Source organism: Pelophylax lessonae (genome assembly GCF_965119305.1).
Source record: "Pelophylax lessonae genome assembly, chromosome: 3".
Lineage (NCBI taxonomy): Eukaryota > Metazoa > Chordata > Amphibia > Anura > Ranidae > Pelophylax > Pelophylax lessonae.
The window spans coordinates 628,179,562-628,205,127 of record NC_138770.1 but is presented as its reverse complement, the minus strand read 5'-3'; the positions used below and the strand labels follow the sequence as shown (position 1 = coordinate 628,205,127).

General features: G+C 41.3%; 1 protein-coding gene across 1 annotated transcript in view; it reads left to right on the top strand.

Annotated features, from left to right (window-relative positions):
- The window catches only part of SYT14 (synaptotagmin 14), a 408,651-nt gene that overhangs the window by 295,927 nt on the left and 87,158 nt on the right, over positions 1-25,566 (top strand). The window contains exon 5 of the mRNA XM_082249765.1: positions 23,153-23,424. Within this exon, the coding sequence (XP_082105891.1) occupies positions 23,153-23,424 (272 nt within the window). The remainder of the gene's footprint in view (positions 1-23,152; positions 23,425-25,566) is intronic.

The window sequence follows — 25,566 nt, the reverse complement described above, 5'->3', positions numbered from 1 at the left end:
GGGCTATAAATTTCCATGAAAACAATTGTACCGCTTTTGGTATGTAATTCCTGACATAATCATACCGCCAGGGAGGTTAAAGAATATGTAAACCCAACCATTCATATTTCTGATATGTGCCTGGTGTACCGTGTACTTGTATGAGAAAGTATCCTGTTCTCTTTGTATTGCTTCCTTTGTGTGAAATCCCTGTGGTTCCTGCCAGTCCCTCTACTTTCCTATTAAAAACTGACCACGCTAGACAGGAGATTGGTTATCTAGTTTTGCTGAGAACTCAAAAGCTAAAAATTCTCCTGCGCTCAAGTGGTGTGTAATGAGGGAAAGATTAGTATTCAATGGTCTTTGTTGGCATCACTTATGGTCTTGCCACCCCACTAAAAATGTTTATTAAAATCCAAAATAATATACGTTATACTCAGATAGCACACACATAAACATGATCGGACAAAAGATCTCCAAGGTAGCCAAGGCACTCCACAGGGCTGGATAGCGTGCTGATGTCCGCACGAATCTACTATGGCTGACGTGTTTTGAGGGTGAACTCTCTTCCTCAGAGCCAAAGAGTGCTAAGAGCCTGCTCTCCTCCAATGATCAGACTTGTCCTTACATGAAGGGGAAAAAAGGTATTTATAATGTTTTTTTTTTTTTTTTTTTAGTATTTATACATACATGTCTTTCCTTTTAATTTCTATTTTAAACGGAATGGTTTGTTTTATAAGGTGAGGGTTTACAATCCCAATAACGACTGGCCTCTGTTGAACAGAGAGCAGTACACATCCTGTCTATCCTGTGTTGTGCAGTATCTGTAACCTGATGTCCCCTGGTCCTCAGGTATTTTTACCTAATGGCTGGAAGTAGTAAAAATGTAGACATGAAATATTTCTACAGTGTTTAAAAAAAAAAAAAAAAAAAGTTAGTCTGTAACATAATAAGAAAATATACATTTAAAAAAACACACACATTTCACATTCCTTTTAGGATTCCTAGTTTCATTGCATATAAAAGAGAGTATTGACACAAAACCGTTTCCCCAGTGGGAAGCCTTTTATATTAATTTGCTATAAATTATGTAAATTAATTTAATGTTGTTGTTCTTTGATTATTAAGTCCTCGTTTCTCAGAAGTATCCCCAGTAGAAGAATGTTTTGTTTTATGTATTTTTCTGTTTAACTGGCTGTTAATGGTCGTTGTTAGATAATTAACTTTTATACAGTTCAGTAGCCATTAACAATTGCTGATGGCAGTAGTTTTATAGGTCATATAAACTACAGTATTAATTACCACAGATTCATTCTCATCAATATTACCCAGGTTCTATACTACGTAGTCATAGATCTGCTACATGCATGAGGCCCTCTCATCAAATGTATTAGACTTAAAGTTTGTGTATTTCATAGATTAACTCAGGGGTATAATGCTTTTCTTTGTTCTTTTTCTGTTTGTATAGCGGTACACATTTTGCAGCACAAAGGATACATAATCTGTCAAACAAATTTGTGTCCCAGAAGATGCCTATAAAATAATGTAAAGCTTAACTCCAGGCAGATAATAAATCTTTGCTAATAAATGCAGTTTTTACAGTATATTAGGGCTCATTCAGACTTGCTTTGGTCTCTGAGGAGCGATCCATGTTTGATCCATGATCCAATCTCTGTTTCTTCAGAGAGCATTTGACTTGGAGGCGTATCTCTTCCTCACCACCTGCTCCGCCTCTTAAGCCTAACACTAGCGCACCGCACAGGGTTACGGGGTGCTCGCAGAGCCGCATCTTTTTGAAAAAAAAAAAGATCCTGCGCTGCTTTTGGCGATTTCGGAAGCAACTTGCATAGACATTTGTGCATGAAGCCACACAGATGCCTTCAAAGTCACACTGACATGCAGCTTTCAAATTGGGCAATTTCAGCTGAGGTTGCACTATTTCAAAGCTGCATTCAAAGAGACTTTGAAGGCATCTGTGCGGCGTCATGCACAGATGTCTATGCAAGTTGCACCCAAAATCGCCAAAACTGCAGGAACTTTTTTTTCAAATAGGTGCAGATCCATAAAGTTGGAATCCCACCGATTTAAACAGTGCCGTTGCCGACAATAGGATGCGACTTTTTTAATGATTAGGCAAGGCAGGTTTCTCCAATGTCAACGAGGGCTAAAAGAGATATGACATTTTTAAACGTGACTAGTGTTGATAAAAATCTTGATCCCCTGTAAAACTCAGACAGCTCTAGAAGCCAGTCCTGTATCCTGCATGCACTTGTGCTGCAAAAAATCATTGTACAAAAAAATACAATAAATATTTGCGCTAGTATTAACAGTCTTACAGATGAAGAATGCAAGCAATAAGGAATGATATCTGTAAAATCCTACTCAAAACAGATGAAACACAATTGTAGCTCCAAAAGTGAGACTTTCTGATTATCCCAAAATTGCAGCATAAGAAGTAAGACTCAATTCCATTCTTTTTAACCACTTTTCGTCCGGAGGATTTTCCTTCTTTACGTCCAGGCTACTTTTTGCAACTTGGCACTGCGCGACTTTAACCGACAATTGCGAGGTCATGCAACGCCGTACCCAAACTAAATTTACATCCTTTTTTCCCACAAACAGAGCTTCCTTTTGGTGGTATTTGATCACCTCTGCGCTTTTCATTTTTTTGCGATATTAATAAAAAAAGAGTGAAAATTTTGCGAAAAAATTGACATTTTCTACTTTGATAGTTAAAAAATATCCAATATATTAAATTTTTGTCATATATTTAGGCCAAACTGTATTTAGCTACATGTCTTTGACAAAAAAAATCCTCAATGAGTGTATTTTTAACCGCTTTAAGACCGGAAGATTTTACCCCATTCCTGACCAGACTATATTTTGCGATTCGGCACTGCGTTATTTTAACGGACAATTGCGCGGTGATGCGACGCTGTACCCAAATTAAATGTATGTTTTTTTTTTCCTACAAATAGAGCTTTCTTTTGGTGGTATTTGATCACCTGTGCGATTTTTATCTTTTAAAAAAAAGAGTGACAATTTTGAAAAAAAAAAAAAAAAAACAATATTTTTTACATTCTGATATATAACATTCCCAAAAAAAATTTAAAAATCAAAATGTTTTAACATTTTAGGGCAATTTGTTTTCTGCTACATATTTTTGGTTAAAATAAATCGCAATAAGCGTATTTTGATTGGTTTGCGTAAAAGGTATCGCGTTTACTAACTACGGGAAAGATTTGTCATTTTTATTGTTTATTTTTTTTACTAGTAATGGCGGCGATCTGCAATTTTTTTTTTTGCGGGAATGCGACATTGTGGCGGGCAGATCGGACCCCTAACTGACATTTTTTACACTTTTGGGGGTACCAGTGACATTACTACAATAATCAGTGCTATAAATATGCACTGTTACTGTAATAATGACACTGGTAGGGAAGGGGTTAACTTTATTGGTGATCAAGGGGTTAAATGTATGCCTCATGCTTACTGACGTGTGTGGGGGGAGGGGATTTTGTGACACAGACACAGATCGCAGGTTCAGCTATGCTGAATCCTGTAATCTGTGACTGTCTGTCACAGAGGAGGTCCGCCCGCTTTGTTTACACAAGTAGGCAGATTTCCTCACTCGATCCCGGACGATCGGGGAAGAGCGGCGGTGATCACCGCCTCTCTTCCCCTGGCCCGACTCCCGCTGTGTCTGAATACAGCAGGAGCGAGCCTCCTGCGGCTCATGCACGCCACCGAGAGAGGGCGTTGTCCAGCGACGTAGGTCTACGTCGCTGGACGATAACGAACCACTTTGCCGCAGTACCAGCTCAGTGAGCGGTCGGCAAGTGGTTAATATATATACATATATATATATATACTGCTCAAAAAAATTAAAGGAACACTTTCTTTTTTTTTTTTTTTTTAATCCAAGAAAATGTTTATTGATAAACGTTAGAAAAAAAAATACAAACAGAAAAAACAGACAGAGTTGCTTAGCATTATAACAATACAAAAAGCAATGCTTCACCAAGTAAGTTAATACATCTCAGAACAGTGTTACAGGTATAAACAGGTTCACGATGTCTCTCACACCTGAAAACCACAGTCAACCATGCCAACATCCTAACCCACTCTAGGCACATAGTATACTCGGAAGCACTCAGGTAGTGAAGGCAGAACAATGCAAAGCGCAAGTGTTCATCCCACCCGGGTATTGCAGTACTCTCGTCAGGACCAGTTCCTGCAGGGATAACCCAGGCATATTCACCATGGGGGCCATAACTTATCAAATTTAGAGAGTCAGCCCCTGTGTTGATAGATATAGCGCTCCAGAAGGATCATCCTTCCCATATGTGTCACCCATAGTTTCCCCGAGGGGGCAGTCGCCAATTTCCAGCCAAGGAGAACACCCTCCTGGCCTGAAAGAGCGCCTTGGAGAGGGCTAACCTAGTTCCCTCCTCAGGTACCACATCCTCGAGTATGCCTAGCAGACAGTGTATAGGGCTTAAGGGGACATTAACCGAAAAAACAGTGTTTAGCATGGAAATAACCTCAGCAGTGCAGCTTGGGGCACCGGCAGAGGAAGTGGATCAAATCGCCTGGGGCTCGTCTGTATCTATTGCACAGCTTGTCCGGTAGTCTGACCATCTTATGTAACTTCACTGGGGTATAATGCACTCTAAAGATGATATACAGTTGGGACACCTTTTGCAAAATGTTAAGGAAGCAAGTATTCACAGATTGAGGAGCCTCATCCCACTGGTCCCCTGTCAGCGCCCCCAGATCCTCCTCTCATTGGGACATTGCCTTGTTCGGGTGACCCCCTCAAGTGCTCCAGCAGCAACATGGAGTTGCACTGGGAAATAAAACCTTTTGTCTCCCTGGCCAATTGAATTAGATGAATAATGGGGGTTGGCAACAGAGACCAATACACAGCAGGTCCTTCAGCCTTGACTGCGTGGGCCAACTGATGGTAGTAGTATACCATGTTTTCTGGCAACGCATATTTGCCCTGAAGATCAGAAAAGACATTAGGCTCCCACCATGAAACACCTGAGAAAAAACTCTATCCCCCAAGCACGCCACCTGGGCCCCTGCGGCAATTTAGCTAGTTCAGTGTACACATTATTTCCACAAAAGGGACTGTATGCGTGTATCCCGTGATACGTTGTAACTGTTTCGCCTTGTTCCAGACTTTTTGAATAAGAACATAAGTGGGTTGTTGTTTATTGGGCTTCTGGAATGCCTGAGCTTCAAGGCCCTCAGGGATAGATCTCGCTGCGGCACCTATCAATAGGAGACTAGCAGATGAATCCACCGGGCCAGGGGACATAGAACCCACAAGGTGTTGGAGCTGAGCAGCTAAGTAATAGATCCAAGGATAAGGAAGTGCGAGGCCCCCGCTATCCTTAGGGTTTTGTAGTTGTTCTAGCCTAATTCTAGGTGGGCGCACCCCCCAAAGCAGCATCCTAAACAGGGAATTTATCACCCGAAATACCTTAGGGGGCACCACTACGGGGGAATTAGGAAGGATGTATAGGAGCTGGGGCATTATCATCATCTTGATCAAGTACGTTTTGCCTGCCAGGGACATTTTAAGCTTATTCCAAACATTAATTTTATCTCTGAACCTAGAAAGGAGAGGTTGTATATTGAGGAGAGGGTATTCTAAAATGGCAGGGGAAACCTGAACACCTAGATAACAAAAGGAAGTCACTAAGGGAATGGGACTCGGGGCTATCATTGCCCATGCCGCATCTGTGTCTAAAAGCATTAGTGCAGATTTAGTCAAATTGATGGTGAGGCCAGAGAACCTCCCAAATTCCATGATAATAGACATGGTGCCGCTCAAGGAGGAGGAAGTGACCCCCAGGAACAGCAGCATGTCGTCGGCATATAGCATGATCTTCTCATGAAGATCACGGTAGTGAAATCCAGTGACCAGGGGGCTATCGCAAACAATAAGGGGGACAGGGGACAGCCCTGTCTGGTGCCCCTATGTAGTGTGAATGCCGGCAACACCCTGTCCGACATCAAGATAGCTGCCGGTGGGGAGCTATACAGCAATCGCACACACGTGATAAAACGCCCCCCAAACCTGGATAGTTCCCACCAAAGATAGGGCTAAAAGGAACGCTTTTTAATCAGAGTATAGCATCAAGTCAAGTTAACTCCTGGGATATTGATCTGATCAGTTTAATAGCAGAGGGGGTTGGTAATCAGTTTCAGATGCTTTGGTGTTAATTAAATTAACAATAGATGCACTAGATGGTCAACGATGGGACAGTCTCCAAAACAGGAATGGTTTTACAGGTGGAGGCCACTGACATTTTTTTTTTCTCTACTCAACTTTTCTGACTTTTAGCTAGTTTTGCATTTGGCTAGAGTACTGACCACTCTATTAATGTCACTAGTATAAAAAAAAGAATTCTCTATAACCTTCAAGCAAACCAATTACGGTAATATACACTTATTGGGATTTTTTTGTAGCAGAATATATTTTGGCCAACATTTTATATAGAAATGTAATAAAAAAAAATATTGAATTTGCAAAAAGTAAAAAAAAAAAAAAAATATATATATATATATATACAGTGGGTACGGAAAGTATTCAGACCCCCTTAAATTTTTCACTCTTTATTATATTGCAGCCATTTGCTAAAATAATTTAAGTTCATTCTTCTTCCTCATGAATGTACACATAGCACCCCATACTGACAGAAAAACACAGAATTGTTGACATTGTTGCAGATTTATTAAAAAAGAAAAACTGAAATATCACATGGTCCTAAGTATTCAGACCCTTTGCTGTGACACTCATATATTTAACTCAGGTGCTTTCCATTTCTTCTGATCATCCTTGAGATGGTTCTACACCTTCATTTGAGTCCAGCTGTGTTTGATTATACTGATTGGACTTGATTAGGAAAGCCACACACCTGTCTATATAAGACCTTCCAGATCACAATGCAAAAAGATTTCTGATGCACTTAAGGTTCCTAAGAGCACAGTGGCCTCCATAATCCTCAAATGGAAGACGTTTGGGACGACCAGAACCCTTCCTAGAGCTGGCCGTCCGGCCAAACTGAGCTATCGGGGGAGAAGAGCCTTGGTGAGAGAGGTAAAGAAGAACCCAAAGATCACTGTGGCTGAGCTCCAGAGATTCAGTCAGGAGATGGGAGAAAGTTGTAGAAAGTCAACCATCTCTGCAGCCCTCCACCAGTCGGGGCTTTATGGCAGAGTGGCCCGACGGAAGCCTCTCCTCAGTGTAAGACACATGAAAGCCCGCATGGAGTTTGCTAAAAAAAACACCTGAAGGACTCCAAGATGGTGAGAAATAAGATTCTCTGGTCTGATGAGACCAAAATAGAACTTTTTGGCCTTAATTCTAAGCGGTATGTGTGGAGAAAACCAGGCACTGCTCATCACCTGTCCAATACAGTCCCAACAGTGAAGCATGGTGGTGGCAGCATCATGCTGTGGGGGTGTTTTTCAGCTGCAGGGACAGGACGACTGGTTGCAATCGAGGGAAAGATGAATGCGGCCAAGTACAGGGATATCCTGGACAAAAACCTTCTCCAGAGTGCTCTGGACCTCAGACTGGGCCGAAGGTTTACCTTCCAACAAGACAATGACCCTAAGCACACAGCTAAAATAACGAAGGAGTGGCTTCACAACAACTCCGTGACTGTTCTTGAATGGCCCAGCCAGAGCCCTGACTTAAACCCAATTGAGCATCTCTGGAGAGACCTAAAAATGGCTGTCCACCAACGTTTACCATCCAACCTGACAGAACTGGAGAGGATCTGCAAGGAGGAATGGCAGAGGATCCCCAAATCCAGGTGTGAAAGACTTGTTGCATCTTTCCCAAAAAGACTCCTGGCTGTATTAGATCAAAAGGGGGCTTCTACTAAATACTGAGCAAAGGGTCTGAATACTTAGGACCATGTGATATTTCAGTTTTTCTTTTTTAATAAATCTGCAACAATGTCAACAATTCTGTGTTTTTCTGTCAGTATGGGGTGCTATGTGTACATTCATGAGGAAGAAGAATGAACTTAAATGATTTTAGCAAATGGCTGCAATATAACAAAGAGTGAAAAATTTAAGGGGGTCTGAATACTTTCCGTACCCACTGTATATATAATATTTATTTTGTTTTCAAAATTTTCTGTATTTTTTAGTTTATAGCAAAAGAAATAAAAATCCCAGTGGTGATCAAATACCACAAAAAAAGTTCTATTTGTGTGAAAGAAGTTATGATGTAAATTTAATTTGCATACAGTGTTGCATGACTGCGCAATTGTCCGTTAAAGTAGTGCAGTGCTGAATAACCCTGGTAATGAAGGGCATAAAAACTTCCGCAGGTCAAGTGGTTAAAGTAGGTGTTGTCCTAGTTTGGCTGCAAAAGTTGAAATACACTTTAAGTGACCCCTGCTTGTAATTCTGAGTGCAAGTTATTCTTTTATTTTACTTCTTGTACAAGCTAATCAACCAATCAAAATGAGATTGTAAGCCACACCCATTCAAAACACACAACTCATCCCGGATACAGATCAAATGAATATATGGACAAGACTTAAAGTTTGGCAAAGAAAGGCCACGGCACTTTTATTGGTTTAACATGTGAAAAACAAATCACAATATTTTTTATTGACCATGTAAAAAAGCATTACTTTAACCACCTAAGGACCAGAAGTTTTTACCCCCTTAATGACCAGGCCATTTTTTGCGATATGGCACTGCGTTACTTTAACTGGCAATTGCAAGCTCGTGCGACGCTGTACCCAAACAAAATTGATGTCCTTTTTTTCCCACAAATAGAGCTTTCTTTTGGTGGTATTTGATCACCTCTGTGGTTTTTATTTTTTGCGCTTTAAACAAAAAAAGAGCGACAATTCTGGGGGGAGGGGGGAGGAACAATATGTTTTGCTTTCTGCTATAAAACATTCCTAATTAAAAAAAAATTAAAATGATAAGCCACCAATCGTAGGCATGTACTTCTCCATAGCTCAGTTTATCCTTTTTCTCATCCTTTCGATAACTTTCCTCTGAGAAGAGGACAGCAAAGAAAGACGAGGGATCATTTCCAAAAACATGATAGTTGTACCCGGGGAAGTAGGTGTGAAAGGGTGTAAATTTATTTTGATCATAAACAAGTCTAATGTCCTAATATTTCCCAAATCGTTACCTCCTAAATGAACTAACAAAATCCTTGGAGGGGGCCAAACCTGATACAACCTGGATAAGTGAAAATATAGTTAGTGCCATTGGAGGCCTCTCACACCTTTCCAATACACATTAAAGGATTCCGAATGCAAGGACAAATTCATAGAATACCTACGTTGAGCCGCTCATTTACGCCCCCAATAAATAAACAAATGTCCCAGAATCCATACTGTGCGCTGCAAACCTGATGGATTTAAACAAAAAGATTATGCCTCACATACAGTTTGAAACAATTCGATTTTCACCTCCCCATATCCTTAATGGCCGACTCTGCCAAATCCATCCTGGCCGCCTCTGACACTGCTCCTATTCTAAATAAGTGGGAAGTGAACTTAAATCTATGTAATCCTAAGAATTTAAGGCAGTTGTGCAGGACAAAATCAAACTGATTATTGGTAAGGGTTCCTAAATTTAGATGAATCAGAAAATGCCCTCTACCCATGTGTCTAGCCTTCAAAAATTGCTGTACGACTGCCACTGGACACACTAATTTATTATCCTGAGCCTTCAGATTAATCCACACACCCTTTCCCAGAGTATCCATTTTCAAACGCCTCAGCCAAATATGCACTCCATTTTGATCCACCACCACATGCTTGTATAAAACACCACCACAAACATTTATTGATACTGGCAAAAGTTCAGAAATGCGAAGTCCCTATAAAAAGCCAGAACAAATGCCGTCTTGAAAAGCAGCCACTGGCATTGCCTTGCAAAGACTAAGAAGCTCAATAGAGATAGGTCTCCTATCTGCCACAAAGGCCGCTGTTCTGCTGAAAACTCCAACTTGGCGAGATCTCCAAAGTCTCTCTTTCCAGTGACTGTACACCAGTAAAAATTTGTAGATTTCGACCACTTGGTGTTTTCACACAACACCAGCAGCCTTTGCACTCCAGTATATGCTATAATTAGTGCAGATTGTTAGTCTGCCAGCTAGTAACCAAAAACACGGTGGCCTCCAAGGCGGCGACAACTAGAGGGTGGACTAACAATCTACACTAATTATAGCATCTACCGGACTGTAAAGGCTGCCGGTGTTGTGTGAAAACACCAAGTGGACAAAATATCCAATAATTCCTGGTGTACAGTCACCGGAAATAACGTAGTTGGAGATCTCGGGAAGTTGGCGTTTTCGGCAGAACCCCGTCTTCCTTTACCCTTTGAGCACTGGCTTGACTGAAAAATATGTGCAAGAAGGACATCCCCGCAAACAGAAGAAAAAGGAAATGCCAGCTAGCGTTTACATTACGTGACTATATGTGAATCGCTGCTGCATGAGTGAAGCTAAAACTACCAAAAAAGCCTCCACCGATGGCTTGCCACTATCAAAACCTTTAATGTACGCAAAAGACATCCAACTTCTCCAAGCAGCTAAATAACTTGCCCAAGTCTTAGGAGCAACCGATTCTTTGATAGCTCTCACCACTAGATTCAGATTACATCCCACAGATGGTCTGGACAACGGATACCCTCTATGTCCGCTTCTGGAAGCAGCTGGCGAAACCAGTCCATCTGAAACCGAGATCAGCTATATTATTCAGCACTCCCTGAGTGTACTTAGCTTTGAGCCAGATATTAAACTTCAGACAGAAAAACAATCTGCCTTATAACCGTAATCACAAGTAGAGATCTGAAAGAGGCAATTTACAGAAAAAAGGACTCCTTTATTATCTGTCTCACCAAAATTCGCCTGTTCGCAAAACTAGCTGCCAAAGCTCAATTGCCACCAAAATTTAAAAAAGCTCCAGAAAAACTATGTTTTTTGTTGCTTTTTTACTTAACCATGTCTCAGGCCATGCTGCACAACACCAATGGGTCTTCCAAATCACAGCAAAACCTTTTAAGCTTGCCGCATCGGTGAACAAATGAAAGTCAGGGGAGAAAACAAAATCCATCTGAAAACCGGACTGTCCATTGTAAGTGTCTAGGAACCTAACCCAAGCCAACAAATCTTCCTTAAGGGAGCTAGTAAATCTAATATGGGCAAAAGTTGACTTTAAACCAGATACAGAAAGAGAAAGGTGACGCAAAAAAATACTACCAACTGGAATAATTCTATATGCAAAAGTCAATATGCCCAAAAGAGATTGCATTGTCTTCTCCTCCTCCAGCGGAACACCAAAATGCTGAGAAATGTCTCTAAACACCTGCATTAAACCAAAACAAATATTCAATTCTGGAGGTCCCATGAATAAAAAATCATCCAAATAGTGTATCACACTATCCCTACCTGATTGAAAACAAATCACCCAGTAAAGGAATTTAGAAAACATTTTTAAAAATGAGCAGGACAACGAACACCCCATGGGGAGGCATTTGTCAAAAAATAGGAATCCTGAAAATAAAAACCAAGCTAATTGAAAGCCATAGGGGGCATTGGCAATAGCTGGAAAGCTGATTGTATATCGGCCTTGTCCAATAAAGCTCCAGGCCCAAAAGACCGAATTTTGACAATTGCATCCTCAAAAGTTGCGTGTGAAACCAAGCACAATGCCTCATCGATCCCATTATTTAGCAAACTACCCTTAGGAAAAGACAAATGATGAATAATGTAAAAAGCATTAGGTTCCCGCTTAGGTACCATAAGGTGATCAAAAAAAGTGCTGCGCCACTTAAATATCCAACTCCAAAATCCAAATGTAATAAATAATAAAACAATTTGTGCAAATTTAGTGAAATTCCTTAAAGAAGACGGATCTTATATATTATTAAATGCAAAATTCCCGCTTATGTACCAACCCCAAAGGCGATATGCGAAAATTCTCAAATTGGGGATATTGGAAAAGGCCTGCAATACGTCCTTCCTCGATTTCCTTGAAAACCTTTTCCCTCACTACTGGTGGAAAAGGTTCCACTGATTTTAAATTTCCCACCACCGAACACCCTTCCCCTGAAAAAGAGGGTCAAGCAAAACCATGCATAAAACTGTTTGGGTACTTGTCCAACCATGGGCGCATTTTTTCCAGCCTCACCGGCATGCAGGCTCTTTGGAAAAATATCCCTCTGCATTTGACTAGACCGTGTTCAATTTTTTTTTTTTTTTTAGCACTTGGTTACTGGGTGTAATCCTGAACAGTAGGAACATTCGTGCCTTTACCTACACGATGTGTTCCATCCGCATTGGCTCTCCTTGAAAGCGAAACAACAGCCTTTTCTATAGGCTGTGTTCAATTGGTTAACAGTAGTTGAGGTGTGACTTGCCTCTGGGGTGAAATTAAATTGAGCCACAGCCCTACGTCCTTCATCCCCCATTTAAGCGAGGGGTGGACAGACAACTTTTGTCTGAACGACACGTCGTAATAATACCACCCCAGCCCCCCAAATCTTTTATAGGCTTCCAGAAGGTGATCTAAATGCTGGAACATTCCAGGTGCTTTTCCGCCATCACTCCAGTAAAGATGCAATACGCTTGCAACCAATTGTGAAAGGACCTGGGGATAGGCCTAAACCTATCATCCTCCTGTTTTTCCTCCCCTCTTTTATCCAATTTAACCATGAAATCTTTATGGGAGGGCAAAAGGGACAAATTATCTATAAAATCCCCTTTCCATATCTTCTCCTTGACTGCCAAGCCTAAGTGATATCCCAGGGGGTGACATTTCGCAAGGCATTACTTCTTTCATGCACAATTCTGGAACATTAAACCCCAGTCAGAGATTGCAGTATGAGAAGGGTTAAACATTGTAGTAGCAACAGGCTGTTAAGCTGAAGTGACAGGGGAAACGGAGGCAGGAATTATTTGAGACAAAGTTTTTACTAAAGAGGACAGCGAATCAACTAACACAGTCAGTGTATTTAATTGAGACAACCCACCAGTTGCTGGAGGGTGCGCAACCTCCTGCCAAGCTGCTTCCTCCAGCAGCAAACCTGGAGCTGGGGACCTGTGGCACCTGCCTGGGGGCTTGTGACTCCTATGCACCAGCTTTCCTGGAGAGACCGCACTTATTTCTGTAGTATTGGGGCTGGTGGAGAGGACGGCCACCCTCTATCCATTCTTGCTGCAGGCTGACTGGCCTTGTGCTGCCTCCCTCCTTTTCTCCCTGGTGATCTGTAAAGCGTCCTCTTCTTCTTGCTGGAGCAGCTAGCGCCTCCATCTTCTGCTGCTCCTCCTCAGACTCCTCCACACCCGCCCTGCTCCACTCTGGGGGTGACTTCGCCGAGGCTTCTCATTCTGTGCTGGCCCTTCTTCTTGCCACTCCACACCTCACTGCTGTTCTTGGGAAAACACAGCCACTCCACCTCTAGCGTCCCGCTCCAGCTGTCCTCTTCCTCCTGCTAGTGCCAGACAACGGCGCAGCCATGCTTCACCTCCCTCCAGCTTTTTCTATGAGCTGCCTAAACAGGGACTCCATAACAGGTAGGAGAGCTCTTCAGCTGGTGCTCTTCACAGGAAAAAGGGCAAATCTCAATCCAGCAGGCCCCTATATAGGCTTCCTGTACCATTTCCAGAAATCCTATTGGCTAACCCTTGGCTCACAAATTTCAAGCAACAGTATCAGCTTATTGCCTGCTATGTAAACTTTAATTAAACAGCCTGTTCAATGAAAATTAAAGATGGCGGTGGCCACAATCCCAAGTAAGTGGGTTCATATTGTGCCCTCTTTTCTATTCTCTCTCTCGAGAGAAAGCGCATGCAAATCATTCAAAATGTATGTAGATCCCCTTTTGAACAAAAACTAACACCTAGGACCCTATCACTGTTAGACCACAACTGTACTAAAATGTGAACAGCTTGGTCACAGGAAGTTTCACTTATCAGATTACAGACCGAGGTCATAGATTGACTTGTCCAGTGCCATGCTGTATGCCTCAATTCCTACCACACAATTTACCCACAACATTCTGTAGAGAGTAGCAAAACAACAATTTAGCCTCTGTTCACTTTTGGCAGATGTGACATGTCAAATTGCATGCCAAAGTGGAGCCTGTTGCCGGCAGCGGCACCTTCCAAAACCGGGCGATGCTGACTTTGCAACACCGCACCGATTCCCAAAAGTAGTTCCTGCACTACTTTTGGCGACTTCAGGGACAATTTCAATAGACATCTGTGCATGAACCCGCACAGATGTCTCTCAAATCGCCTCCGAAGTCGGACTGAAATGCCAGTTTGGAATTGTGCTGAAATTCAGCTGAATTCGCACGATTTCAGTGTGAACCTAGACATACTGTACTGACCCGCTGCCAACTGAGGTGTAAGAGGAAAACCTACACAAATTGTCAGTACTTGTCACATATTACTGCTTCCATCTGTTAATTATATTAAATCCTCACATTTTTCTTTCAGGTAAATGATTAGCAAAAATGTGTATTTTTGGTACAAAGAATAGTATTGAAATGTGGGAGTATTATACGTCGTCCATGTGTGAAGATAACATTACGAGTACTGTACCTGCTGTAATAAGAAGTAGAAAATAAGGAAGTTTGTGAGTGATTGGCAAGTGTTGACACTTTCCACTTTATTGGTTCTGTGCTAAAAGGAAAAGCTCTTCCTCGTCCAGAGAACCATCTTCTTGATTTTAGCTGGAAATGCTTGCCAGGTGCAGCATTAATCAGAGTACTTCACAACTGAAATTATAATCTGTAGAACTCTAAAAACATCGCAGGTTCCCTCATTAAGTGCATACATTGCTCCATGTGTGAAGAACTGTCTCGTTAGCTCGTTGAGAGCATCTGTAGTGATCATAACAGATTACACATTTATCTTGACTCCCATGCTTGAAGTTTAACTCCAGGATAAGCAAATATTGTCTAAATGTAAGGAGCAACTGTATTCTTATTTGAATCTTAGTGTGCTTTGTGTATTTTTTCCAGATCTGTGCAGTAATCCAGTGTAAAACTTTTCTTCTGTGTAGGAGCTTGCTGTAATGAAAACTAGTTCTACATGGCAGTCTCCATGGCGCAATCAGGGTATTATGTGGATGCATAGCATAAGATTCTAACAACAGAAGGTCAAGCTGAAAATCATGAATTCAGTAAATGATTCACAACATAACTAGTTGTGATTATACTTATTGACAGCATTCACAGTGCAGGCCAGGGTAACTCTGGTGACACAGGTATACAACTGTAGGGAACCTAGGGCTCAAGAAAAAAGTGCATCCCCACTGGAACTGCAGTACTCTAATAACAATCATGGAAGGCTTCCCCACAGTAGCTAAATCTTCTGGAGAAGGTGTTTTCTTTTACCCTTCTAAAAATCCTTTCTCACAATTTAGTCAGCAAATGTTCATTTGCTGATCCCCCGTCCAGTGAATGAACGCAGAAGTGAAGTGTATTTAGTCACATCTGAGTTCGACTGTACTTTTCCCCGGCTGTTGTGGCCAGGGAAGAAGCGAATAGACAATCTGCTCAGTTAGCTTTAGTGGAGGGCACGGGAGACATCAGGGGTAAAGAGAACCTGTCATTACAGAATGTTATCCCATAAGGGGCTATTGAAAGTATTAAAATTAATTGTAGCAAAAAAAAGGTTGAAAACTAAAGTAATATATGAAACTATAAAAAAAAAAAAAAATAAAAACACAAAGAATTTTAAGTCCCCTGCTCCCACATACATGCACATAAGGAACATAAACACATGATAGAAAAAAAGGAGGCGGTGGACTTTACTGGCATTAAAGGGGAACACAGTTTTTGTAAAATACATATGCTTCATTACAAAACATTAAAATAAGAGACAGTCCATCTGCTGTGAGAGTTTAGCAGTAATCATTATACATGTAGGAGAACAAAAGAATGTGTTTAATAAATATAACACTTATAACAAACATTGAATACATATAGAAATCTTCCCTCATAACAAAGAGCACCTTATCCTATATGCATGCAATCAGTGTGGGTGGGTTCAGTAAGGATGAGTAACGAGAACCTGTCATTACAGTATGCTATCCTATAAGGGGCTGTTGGTCCCTTACGTGAAAGCAATCAAGTTAATTGTAAAATAAATAAAGTAAAATATAAAAGAATAAAAAAGCACATAAAAAAAAAAAGTTAAGTCCCACGTTCCCACATACATGCACATAAGAAAATAAACACATGCTGTGGGGGCACCTACATACAAAAACTATGATCGCACTACACTTGTTATATATCGCCATGAACATTGGAGTAAAAGCAGTAATTCTAGGACCATTATTCATGGTTAACTCTGAACTTCAAAGGCTTTTAAAATTATGTCTATGGACTATTTTAAGTACCGCAATTTGTCGACATTTTACAGGTGTGCGCAATTATAAGGCTTGACATGTTGGGTATCTGTTTACTTGTCACAAGTTCATCTTTTATATTTCACCAAATAATCAAGTGTTAGTGTGCACTAAAATTAACTTTAGTCTATTATTTACTCATAATTTGCATTTATAAACATCATGTTACATAAACAGCATAATATGGGACATTAAAATTTGCAACTACCCCCATTTTATTCTGAAGGGTCTCTGCTTTTAGAAAATATATACAGTTTGTGATGTTTAACTAATCCTCAGGTCTAATCTCCAGTGAGCACTGGAAGTGCAGAGCAGACTGACACTCACCACTCTGCTCAGTGAAGACCGAGATCTGGGCATTTAACGGTCATGTGATCTCCCAGTTCTTGCTCCTAGAGCCAGCAGGGGACAGCTGCAGCATCAGACCGAATCTGCTGCCATGAAGGTGAGTATAGATGTTTTTTTTTTTTTTTTTCACATTTCTTTAACCATAGTAATTTTTATAATGGCTGTATGGATAACTAATATGTACTTCTAGGATTTTGGTCACTTTTTTCTTTATTCAATCCTTACATCTACAGTGTGTATGTGTTCCACCCACATTTATTTTGATAATAATTAATGTGTTGAGGGCAGCAAGGGTAGCTTTCCCAGGTAACTTTATTAGAGCAAAGGGTGACTTTAAAGTAGTTTTAAACCCTCTTGTATACCCAGTGAAGTTGATAGCATCAGATGATACATAGAGATGAAACAAATCTCACTACATACAGTAAGTTTTACATGTATATCTACTGTCTGTCCCTTTCTACACTCTTTATTAAGTGCAGATTGTGTTATAAATCTTTCTTCCTCCTTCAGCAGTTGGTGTGGAGTTTGGGCTTACACTGTGTGTGTGTAAGCTGATAGGAGGAAAGGCGCACACACCCCCACACCACATAGACAGAGGAATGAAAGAACATGCAGAGCTGTCATCTGAATAGACAATCTCTCTGCTTATCCACCTCCAAGCTCCCTCCCCGACTCAGATTTTCAGCTGCTATCTAGGGTGTCGGAGAGCTTGTCAGAAGACTCTGCTGATACCAGAGGAATGGAGCAGCAGAAAGACACTGCACCTAGAGCTCTAGAGAGATGTTAACACTACAGATACATGTGCTTAGGTCAAATTCCACGAATGGGGTTTATAACCACTTTAAAGCTTTTTTGCCCCCCCCCCCCCCCCATCAACATGCTAATTAAATTTTCAAATAAAACCTTCCTGTTTTTATTACATACCCGATTTAGACCCAGTAATGTCATCACTGGGTGTCTATGCAATGCAAACAGATCATGGCATATTTTAACCACTTTACCACTAGAGGATTTTGCTGTCTTACGTCTGGGCCACTTTTTGCGATTCGGTGCTGTGCGACTTTAACTGACAATTGCGCGGTCGTGCGACGCCATACCCAAACTAAATTTACGTCCTTTTTTTCCCACAAACAGAGCTTTCTCTTGGTGGTATTTGATCACCTGTGCGATTTCTACTTTTTGCGCTATAAACAAAAAAAGAGCGTAAATTTTGAAAAAACAACAATATTTTTCACATTTTGTTATATGAAATTCCCTCCAAAAAAATGTAAAAATCAAAAATTTTTTAAATTTTTAGCCAATTTGTTTTCTGCTACCTATGTTTGGTAAAAAAATTCACAATAAGTGTATTTTGATTGGTTTGCGCAAAAGTTATTGCGTTTACTAACTAAGGGAAAGATTTCTGTCATTTTTGGTGTTTTTTTTTTTAACGAGTAATGGCGGCGATCTGCGATTTTTTTTTGCGGGACTGCGACATTGCGGCAGACAGATCGGACCCTTGACTGACATTTTTGACACTTTTGGGGGTACCAGTGACATTACTGCAGTAATCAGCGCTATATATATGCACTGTTACTGTAAAAATGACACTGGCAGGGAAGGGGTTAATTTTATTGGAGAGGGAGGGGTTAATGTATGCCTGGTGCTTACTGACGTGTGTGGGGGGAGGTGATTGTGTGACACAAGGACAGATCCAGGGTTCAGCTATGCTGAACCCTGCAATCTGACCCTGCCTGTCACTTAGGAGATCCGCCCGCTTGTGTTTACACAAGCGGGCGGATCTCCACACTAGATCCCCGACTATCGGGGAAGAGCAGCGGCGATCGCCGCTGCTCGTCCCCTGGCCAGACTCCCGCTGTGACTGAATACAGCGGGAGCGAGTAAAGGGAAAGGGGAGTGTCTGATGACGTAGATCTACGTCGTCAGACGATAACAGACCACTTTGCCGCAGTACTATCAACGTAAGCAGACGGCAAGTGGTTAAAGTGTTTGTTACCCCAACATTTTATATTCCTGATATGTACCTGCTGTACTATGTACTTGTATGAGAAAGTATCCTGTCCTCTTTATGTGAAATCCCTGGTGTTCCTGCTAGTCCCCTTGCTTTCCTATTAAAAACTGACCACACTAAGCAGGAGAACACACCTTGGTCAGTTCTCTAGCTATGCTGGGAACTCAGTGTGCTCTTCTCCAATGATCAGACTTGTCCTGACACGCCCCTCTGCACAGCCATTTACTAAGAAGCTCAGTGGGCTGCTGCTTCTCCTACTCCCCCCAGCTCCTATGCAGCTGAGAACAGAGACAATGTGATTACTTATATTCTATTTTAAACGGAATTGGTTGTTTTACAAGGTGATCGTTTACAATCGCTTTTAAGCTTTCTGTTCTTTAATGTTGCTATTTTATTTCTGTGCCCCATACCTTGATGCAGGTATCTCGTCCTTACATTCTGTATTCACTGCAGAATATTTCTTTCAATTACATAGAAAGCTAGTGCTATCTCTTCTTTTCTGGGTTTTGCAAATCTCATTACTGGCATTGCACTTAACATGATACCACCTGCTTTCATCTTGTCATTCCCCTCCTTTGGCAATTTACTGTAAATTATGATTGGGCTCTTCAATACGGTGTTTTCTACAAATTTCATCCTCTTCTGTTGGTTTTCTTTTGCCTTTCAAACCAGTTGAACCCAAAACAGTGTACCTAGAGGATCAGATTCTTTTCTCGCAGAATTTGATCTTATATTCACCATGTAAACAACTCCAATCAAATATATTTAATTTTTGAGTTGTGTGAGGCAATGGCCATTTACTCTAAAGGCATTTGTTCCTGTCTGGGTGCCCAGTTAGTAAAGGTGTCCACAACCTTTTGCATTTATATTAAAGGAAAAGCAGACCAAATGCAGTATTTTGCTGTGAATTACATTCACGTGTTTGAGCAGCACTGCGTTCAGTGCAAAAGCCAACATTTCACAGCAGCACCTATGTACACAAGCTGTTACCCAGGTCATGGTATAGCTCCTAGTAGTTAGTCACAATCATCTGAACTTGTTTTAATGTGGAACTTCACCTCAAAGGGGAGGTTCTGCTTTATGTCCTCCTCTTTCACTTTTGGGAATTTTTTTGGATGGCATGGATACCTAGTTTTGGTAGGTACTCGCTTCCGGTCTAATCACTTTGGCAATTCCACCAGAAGTATATAAAGCTGCCGACTTTTAATTTTTAGCAAACAGGCTGAAGATCCTTTTTAAATAAGTTTTGCTCATCCTAGTAGCTTCCTCAGTTCTGCCAATCCTTTAGGGTAACACAGAGTTCTTACTTACAGGGCCTCTTGATAAACTAAAATATTTCCATTATGATTTATTATGATAATGAGTTTTGCAAGGAAATGGAAATTTCATCAGTCTAATCCATTGTTTTGAAAGGGATCTGTGCGATGTCATTTATCAACATTGTTTTTAATTCCTAAATTAACACACAGCATTGCGTTGTGTGTGGCAATGCAGGTGCATTGCTTTACTGCCTTGGGGGTTGCCATTCAGAATGAGTGCGCATTCATTATGCAGTACCATGTGTTGCACTAACCACAACACAACCCAGACCTTTAGAGTCCATTCACACTAATACGACTTGTCAGGCAACTTGTCAGCCTGACAAGTCGTGGTCCGTCGCGGTCCATTGTGTGGTACGGGAACCGTTCTAATAGGAGCGACACAAGTCGCTCCGACTTAGAAAAAGGTTCCTGTACTACTTCGGGGGGACCTGGAGCGACTTGCATAGACATTCATTATATGAAGTCCGTGCAAGTCGTGCCGAAGTCACGCTGCACGCGACTTCACAGGTCGCCCCCGAAGTCGTGCCACGTTGGTGTGAACCGGCACTAAACTTAGCGTTACCAAACCCAGGACCCTACATTCACTATATCTGGTCTCACACAAAACATAGAATTGCAATTTTTTTTTGTAAATATAAACTGCTAAATACCTTTTCTCATCAGCAGTATATAGCAGTCTTGTGACTTCTCTCAGTTCCTAGTAAAGCTTGTTGGATGAGTTTTTATACTGCACTGAGCTATCCTATCAGGATCCAGGACCCCTGACCCTCTGTATGGACAGTTCTGATAGGCCCTGTGCTGATCACATGCACGCTCCAAAAACCTCTCTCTAGCAACACACACCAAACTGAGCAGCCTGACTCCAAAGGCTCTGTACTATCAGGAAATGTTCTGGAGTCGGTGAAAAAAGAGGGGGGATCTGTGCATACAGGATCAAACAGCTTTTTTTTACACAATGTGGAAGGTTAACTCCTTAGGCTCCACAGTGAGTATAACAACCATGCTTTATTGCATATACAGACTGATTTTATGGTTGTGGGTTTAGTAACACTTTCCTGTCTTTTCTGATCCTCCCCTTCTTCCAAAGCCCCCAATCCATCTCCTGATAAGACAGAGCCTTTGGAGTCACATGCTCAATTTGGTGTGTATTGCTAGAGAGTCGTTGCTTTTGTTTTTTTGGGAGGGTGCATGTGATCAGCATAGGGCCAATCAGCACTGTCCAGACATAGGGTCAGTGGTCATGCAGCCTCATAGGACAGCCACAGGAGAATGAAAACTCCTCCTACAAGCTTTAACCAGACACTTATAGAAGTCACACGACTGCTATATACTGCTGACAAGAAAAGGTATTTATCATTTTATGTTTACTAAAATAATTGCATTTCCATGTTCTGTGTACTGTGTACTGTGGGAGACCAGATATAGTGAATGCAGGCCCCTGGGTTTAGTGACACTTTAAAGTGGAACTTCATTCTCTCAACTATTTTTAATCCTCATGCTGCTATCATTAGTAAATAGATAGGAAAGTATATATTATTAACTTGTGTTAGACTTTTTTTTTTAACATTTCTGCAGTTATTTCCTGGTGTCCATGCCTAGGCAAATTATGTCATACATCCCAGGAGTCTTCAGGAGACGAGGGAGGGTTCTCAGCTCAGCCAATGCCTGAGCTAAGGGCAGATGGATTCCAGGAAGTAAATGATACATGAATCATCTGCCCTTACTCAAGATGGCCACTACCAGAAGTGCTATGGGGTGTTTTTCAAAATTATTTCTAAGCAAAATAAAGCATTGAGGCATGGATGGATGGATGGGGGAGATTCCTTTGAATGATACAAATAAATTAAATAGCATTTTTGGCTTGTGGTGATCAGAAGCAGTGCAGTTTCACATTAAAGTAATTTTTTTTTTTTCAATGTGTAAATCTCTTTAAATGTAAATTCTGTATCTGATTATAGAAGTTTTCTGACATCCAAGGTGTCCAGATTAGTAAATCCCTGGTTTATTCCTGCTATTTACTGTTTTTTTCTGTGAGTGCTGCCTTGCCACTCTCAGTGCATGTGCTCCACAATTTTACTAAGAGGAAGCCATTTGCTTCTAATTTTCCTCAGGAGGCGTCCTCATATTACTCTTTCGTCACTTGAGGGGTAGCTGTAGCACATTAAATTACCTATTTACCCCCTCCTCTCCCCCATGTGATTTTTGTGTCTGCTTACTGGCGGCTCTAGCAGAGATGATTGATTGGGCTTCTTCTTTCCTGCTAGCCAATCAGCTCTGTGCAGGCACAGGAAGACACATTACACGTGCGGGACTGGTATGTGTGGCTTCAACCGAGGGTTTTCGCATAGAGCATGTAACAGATGTCACATGACCGAGGGGGGGGGGTTGGGGAAGAGAGACAAAACAGTATTTGGGGCACTTCTTTTCATGTGTGCTGTAGTGAAGATCCATGTGTAGTTTGTAATATAGATTTATTAACGCTTAAAACAGATTCAATGCCTAATATTGAATTGCTCTGTGATAGGTCTGGTGCACAATGCTAAGGTAATTTTTGATCACAACAACCCAGATTTTCACCCACAATTGTCCCTCATTGCTTTGTCCCCATGAGTATAGCATTCCTTTTTGCAAATGATCTTTACTACATTTTTAATTCTCTGCTCTATGAATTGATGTCTCCACTCCACAGATAAACCTGCCCCTGAGACACGTCAGTCCACATCTGGTAGATTGAAGTATCCAATAATGACTGTCACTGTTAATTGCTTTCTAAGTGACGTTCTCTATTAACAGCCTGTCCAATTCTCCTTCTTGTTGTGAAGGTCTTCCCTGTAGATCTGTACGATTTGAGTGACAGCCTTCTTGGTTTCTATGGATATACAAAATCCCTCTGATGTCTTATGTTCATGTGATTTTTTTGATGTATATTACAAGACAATGTCTTCTTGTTCAACATGTCAGCAGAAGCTTCTAGTAAATATGCAGTTTTAGTTTCGAGTCATTTAACTCAGTAAAAAGACTTAGATCTTTGATAATTATAGAACACTAATGGATTTGGTTGTTTACAGCTAACAGTATCCAAAGAATGAGGAGGACACCTCCACTAGATGAACTGCAGCCTCCACCTTACCAAGATGACAGTGGATCTCCTCGCCTCTCCTGTACGCCCTCTGAACTCGGGGACAGTAAATGTGAGCTGTCACACGGTAGCAATAGTCCCAGATACTCCTATAACAAGTGCCCCAGTGAGGGCAGTATGGGACATGAAATAGAAAGCTTCCAGAACAAGGGATATGAGGAAGATGTCCCAAGCGACAGCACAGCAGTTTTAAGCCCAGAGGTAAGCAATAGTAAAGAAAACTCCATAAAACATTGTATAGTGGTTTGAAATGGCAACATAGTTTGAAATCTGATTTTCAAGTATGACCCCCAATTTAATACTAAACCTTGCTCTCACCCTCCAGATCATGTCCTAGCATTCATTTATTACGGGTACCTTTTTTCTGGTTTTTACTTTTTAGTACTCCCTATGACCTCATCACACCCCCCAGAACAACTTCCAAGAAGCCTTCTACTTACATGCAGTGTATGGGCAGGCTTTTGGAAGTCAAGGCATCAGATTTGTTTTGGATTGTGTAGGAGGAATTATACAGAATTCATGTAGCATCAACAGCTTGTGCAGAGCTTTAAAAAATAAAGGGAGACAATACAGTTACTAAACATTTCAACAGAGGAGGGTTAGGGGAGCCCTGCTTGTTAGACAATCTAAAAAGGAGTGGGGGCAGCAGTCGAGCAATACAAAAGGTTAACCAAAGTAGAAGTTGTAGGTGACAATAGTTTGATTTTTAGGTGAAGGCGGGATAGGCTTCCCTATAGAGATATGATGTAGGGATCATCTAATTGTGGAATGGGTAGGACCTTTCTGGAGTAATTAGAGGTGTTTTAAAGAGCAAAGAGGATAGTTTGGGTGAATTTGGTAATGTAACTCAGGGCAGAGTTTGAATGGCTTTGGATATTTTTGTTGGGATTTTAAATTTTATTTGTTGGGAAAATGGAAGCCAGTAAAGTTATTGGCAGCAGACACTGAATAGTTGGTAAAGGTGGATGAGTCTGGCAGAAACATTCATGGAAGACTGGAGATGGGATAGTCTGTGTAGAGGTAGGCCAACAAGGAAGAGGTTGCAGTAGTCAAGGTAAGAGAGAACAAGGGAGTGGATTAGTAGCTTGGTGACATCATTGGTTAACCACTTAAGCCCCGGAAGATTTTACCCCCTTCCTGACCAGGGGGTATTTTGCGATTCGGCACTGCGTGACTTTAACAGGCAATTGCGCGGTTGTGCGATGCTGTACCTAAACAAATTTGTCGTCCTTCTTTCCCCACAAACAGAGCTTTCTTTTGGTGGTATTTGATCACCTGTGCGATTTTTTGATCATGCGCTATAAACAAAAAAGTGCGTCAATTTTGCAAAAATAACAATATGTTTCACATTTTTTTATATGAAATTTCCCCCCCAAAAAAATTAAAAATTTAAATTTTTTAACATTTTCGGCCAATTTGTTTTATGCTACATATGTTTGGTAAAAAAAATCGCAAAAAGCCTCTTTTGATTGGTTTGCGCAAAAGTTATCGCGTTTACTAACAAAGGGAAAGATTTTTGTCATTTTTGTTGTTTTTTTTTTTAACGCGTAATGGCGGCAATCTGCGATTTTTTTGCGGTACTGCGACATTGGGGCGGACAGATCGGACCCTTGACTGACATTTTTGACACTTTTGGGGTTACCAGTGACATTACTGCAGTAATCAGTGCTATACATATGCACTGTTACTGTAAAAATACACTGGTAGTGAAGGGGTTAACTTTATTTGAGAGGGAGGGGCTGTGTGTGTCCCTAGGGGCGTGATTCTAACTGTGATTGGCTGTGGCTTGAAGTGTAGGAACAATGATCAACGGTCCTACATAGTAGAACCATATGATCACTGTTTCTACACAGGGGAGAATGACAGGCGGCTTGTTTACACTAGCCACCTGCCTTTCTCCCGCTGTCACGGACGATCGTGAGTGAGCGGCGGACAACCGGTCCGCCGCTCACACGCGCGGGGGGGTCCATGACCGCACGCGCTCGCTCCCCAGAGACTCACAGGCTAGCGGCGTACCGGTACGTCACTTTGCCTGTGAGGGGCTGACCGCCGCAGTATATGTACTTGCAGCGGTCGGCAAGTGGTTAAGAAGAGGTGTATTTTGGAAATGTTGCAAATGTAATCTCAGCAAGATTTTTTAAAGAGATTGAAAGAGAGGCCAGAGGAATATACCTATCAGCCTGATAGGAGAGAAAGAACTGATAGTTGTGTTAAGGATTCTGATAGAAAAGTAAAATGAGGGGGCAAATGGAGAAGGAAATATTATGTAGACTAGGCAGTCTAGAACAGTTCTTTTTTTTTTTTTTTTTTTTCAGTCGAAAGCATCCTTTAAAGTTATGGACA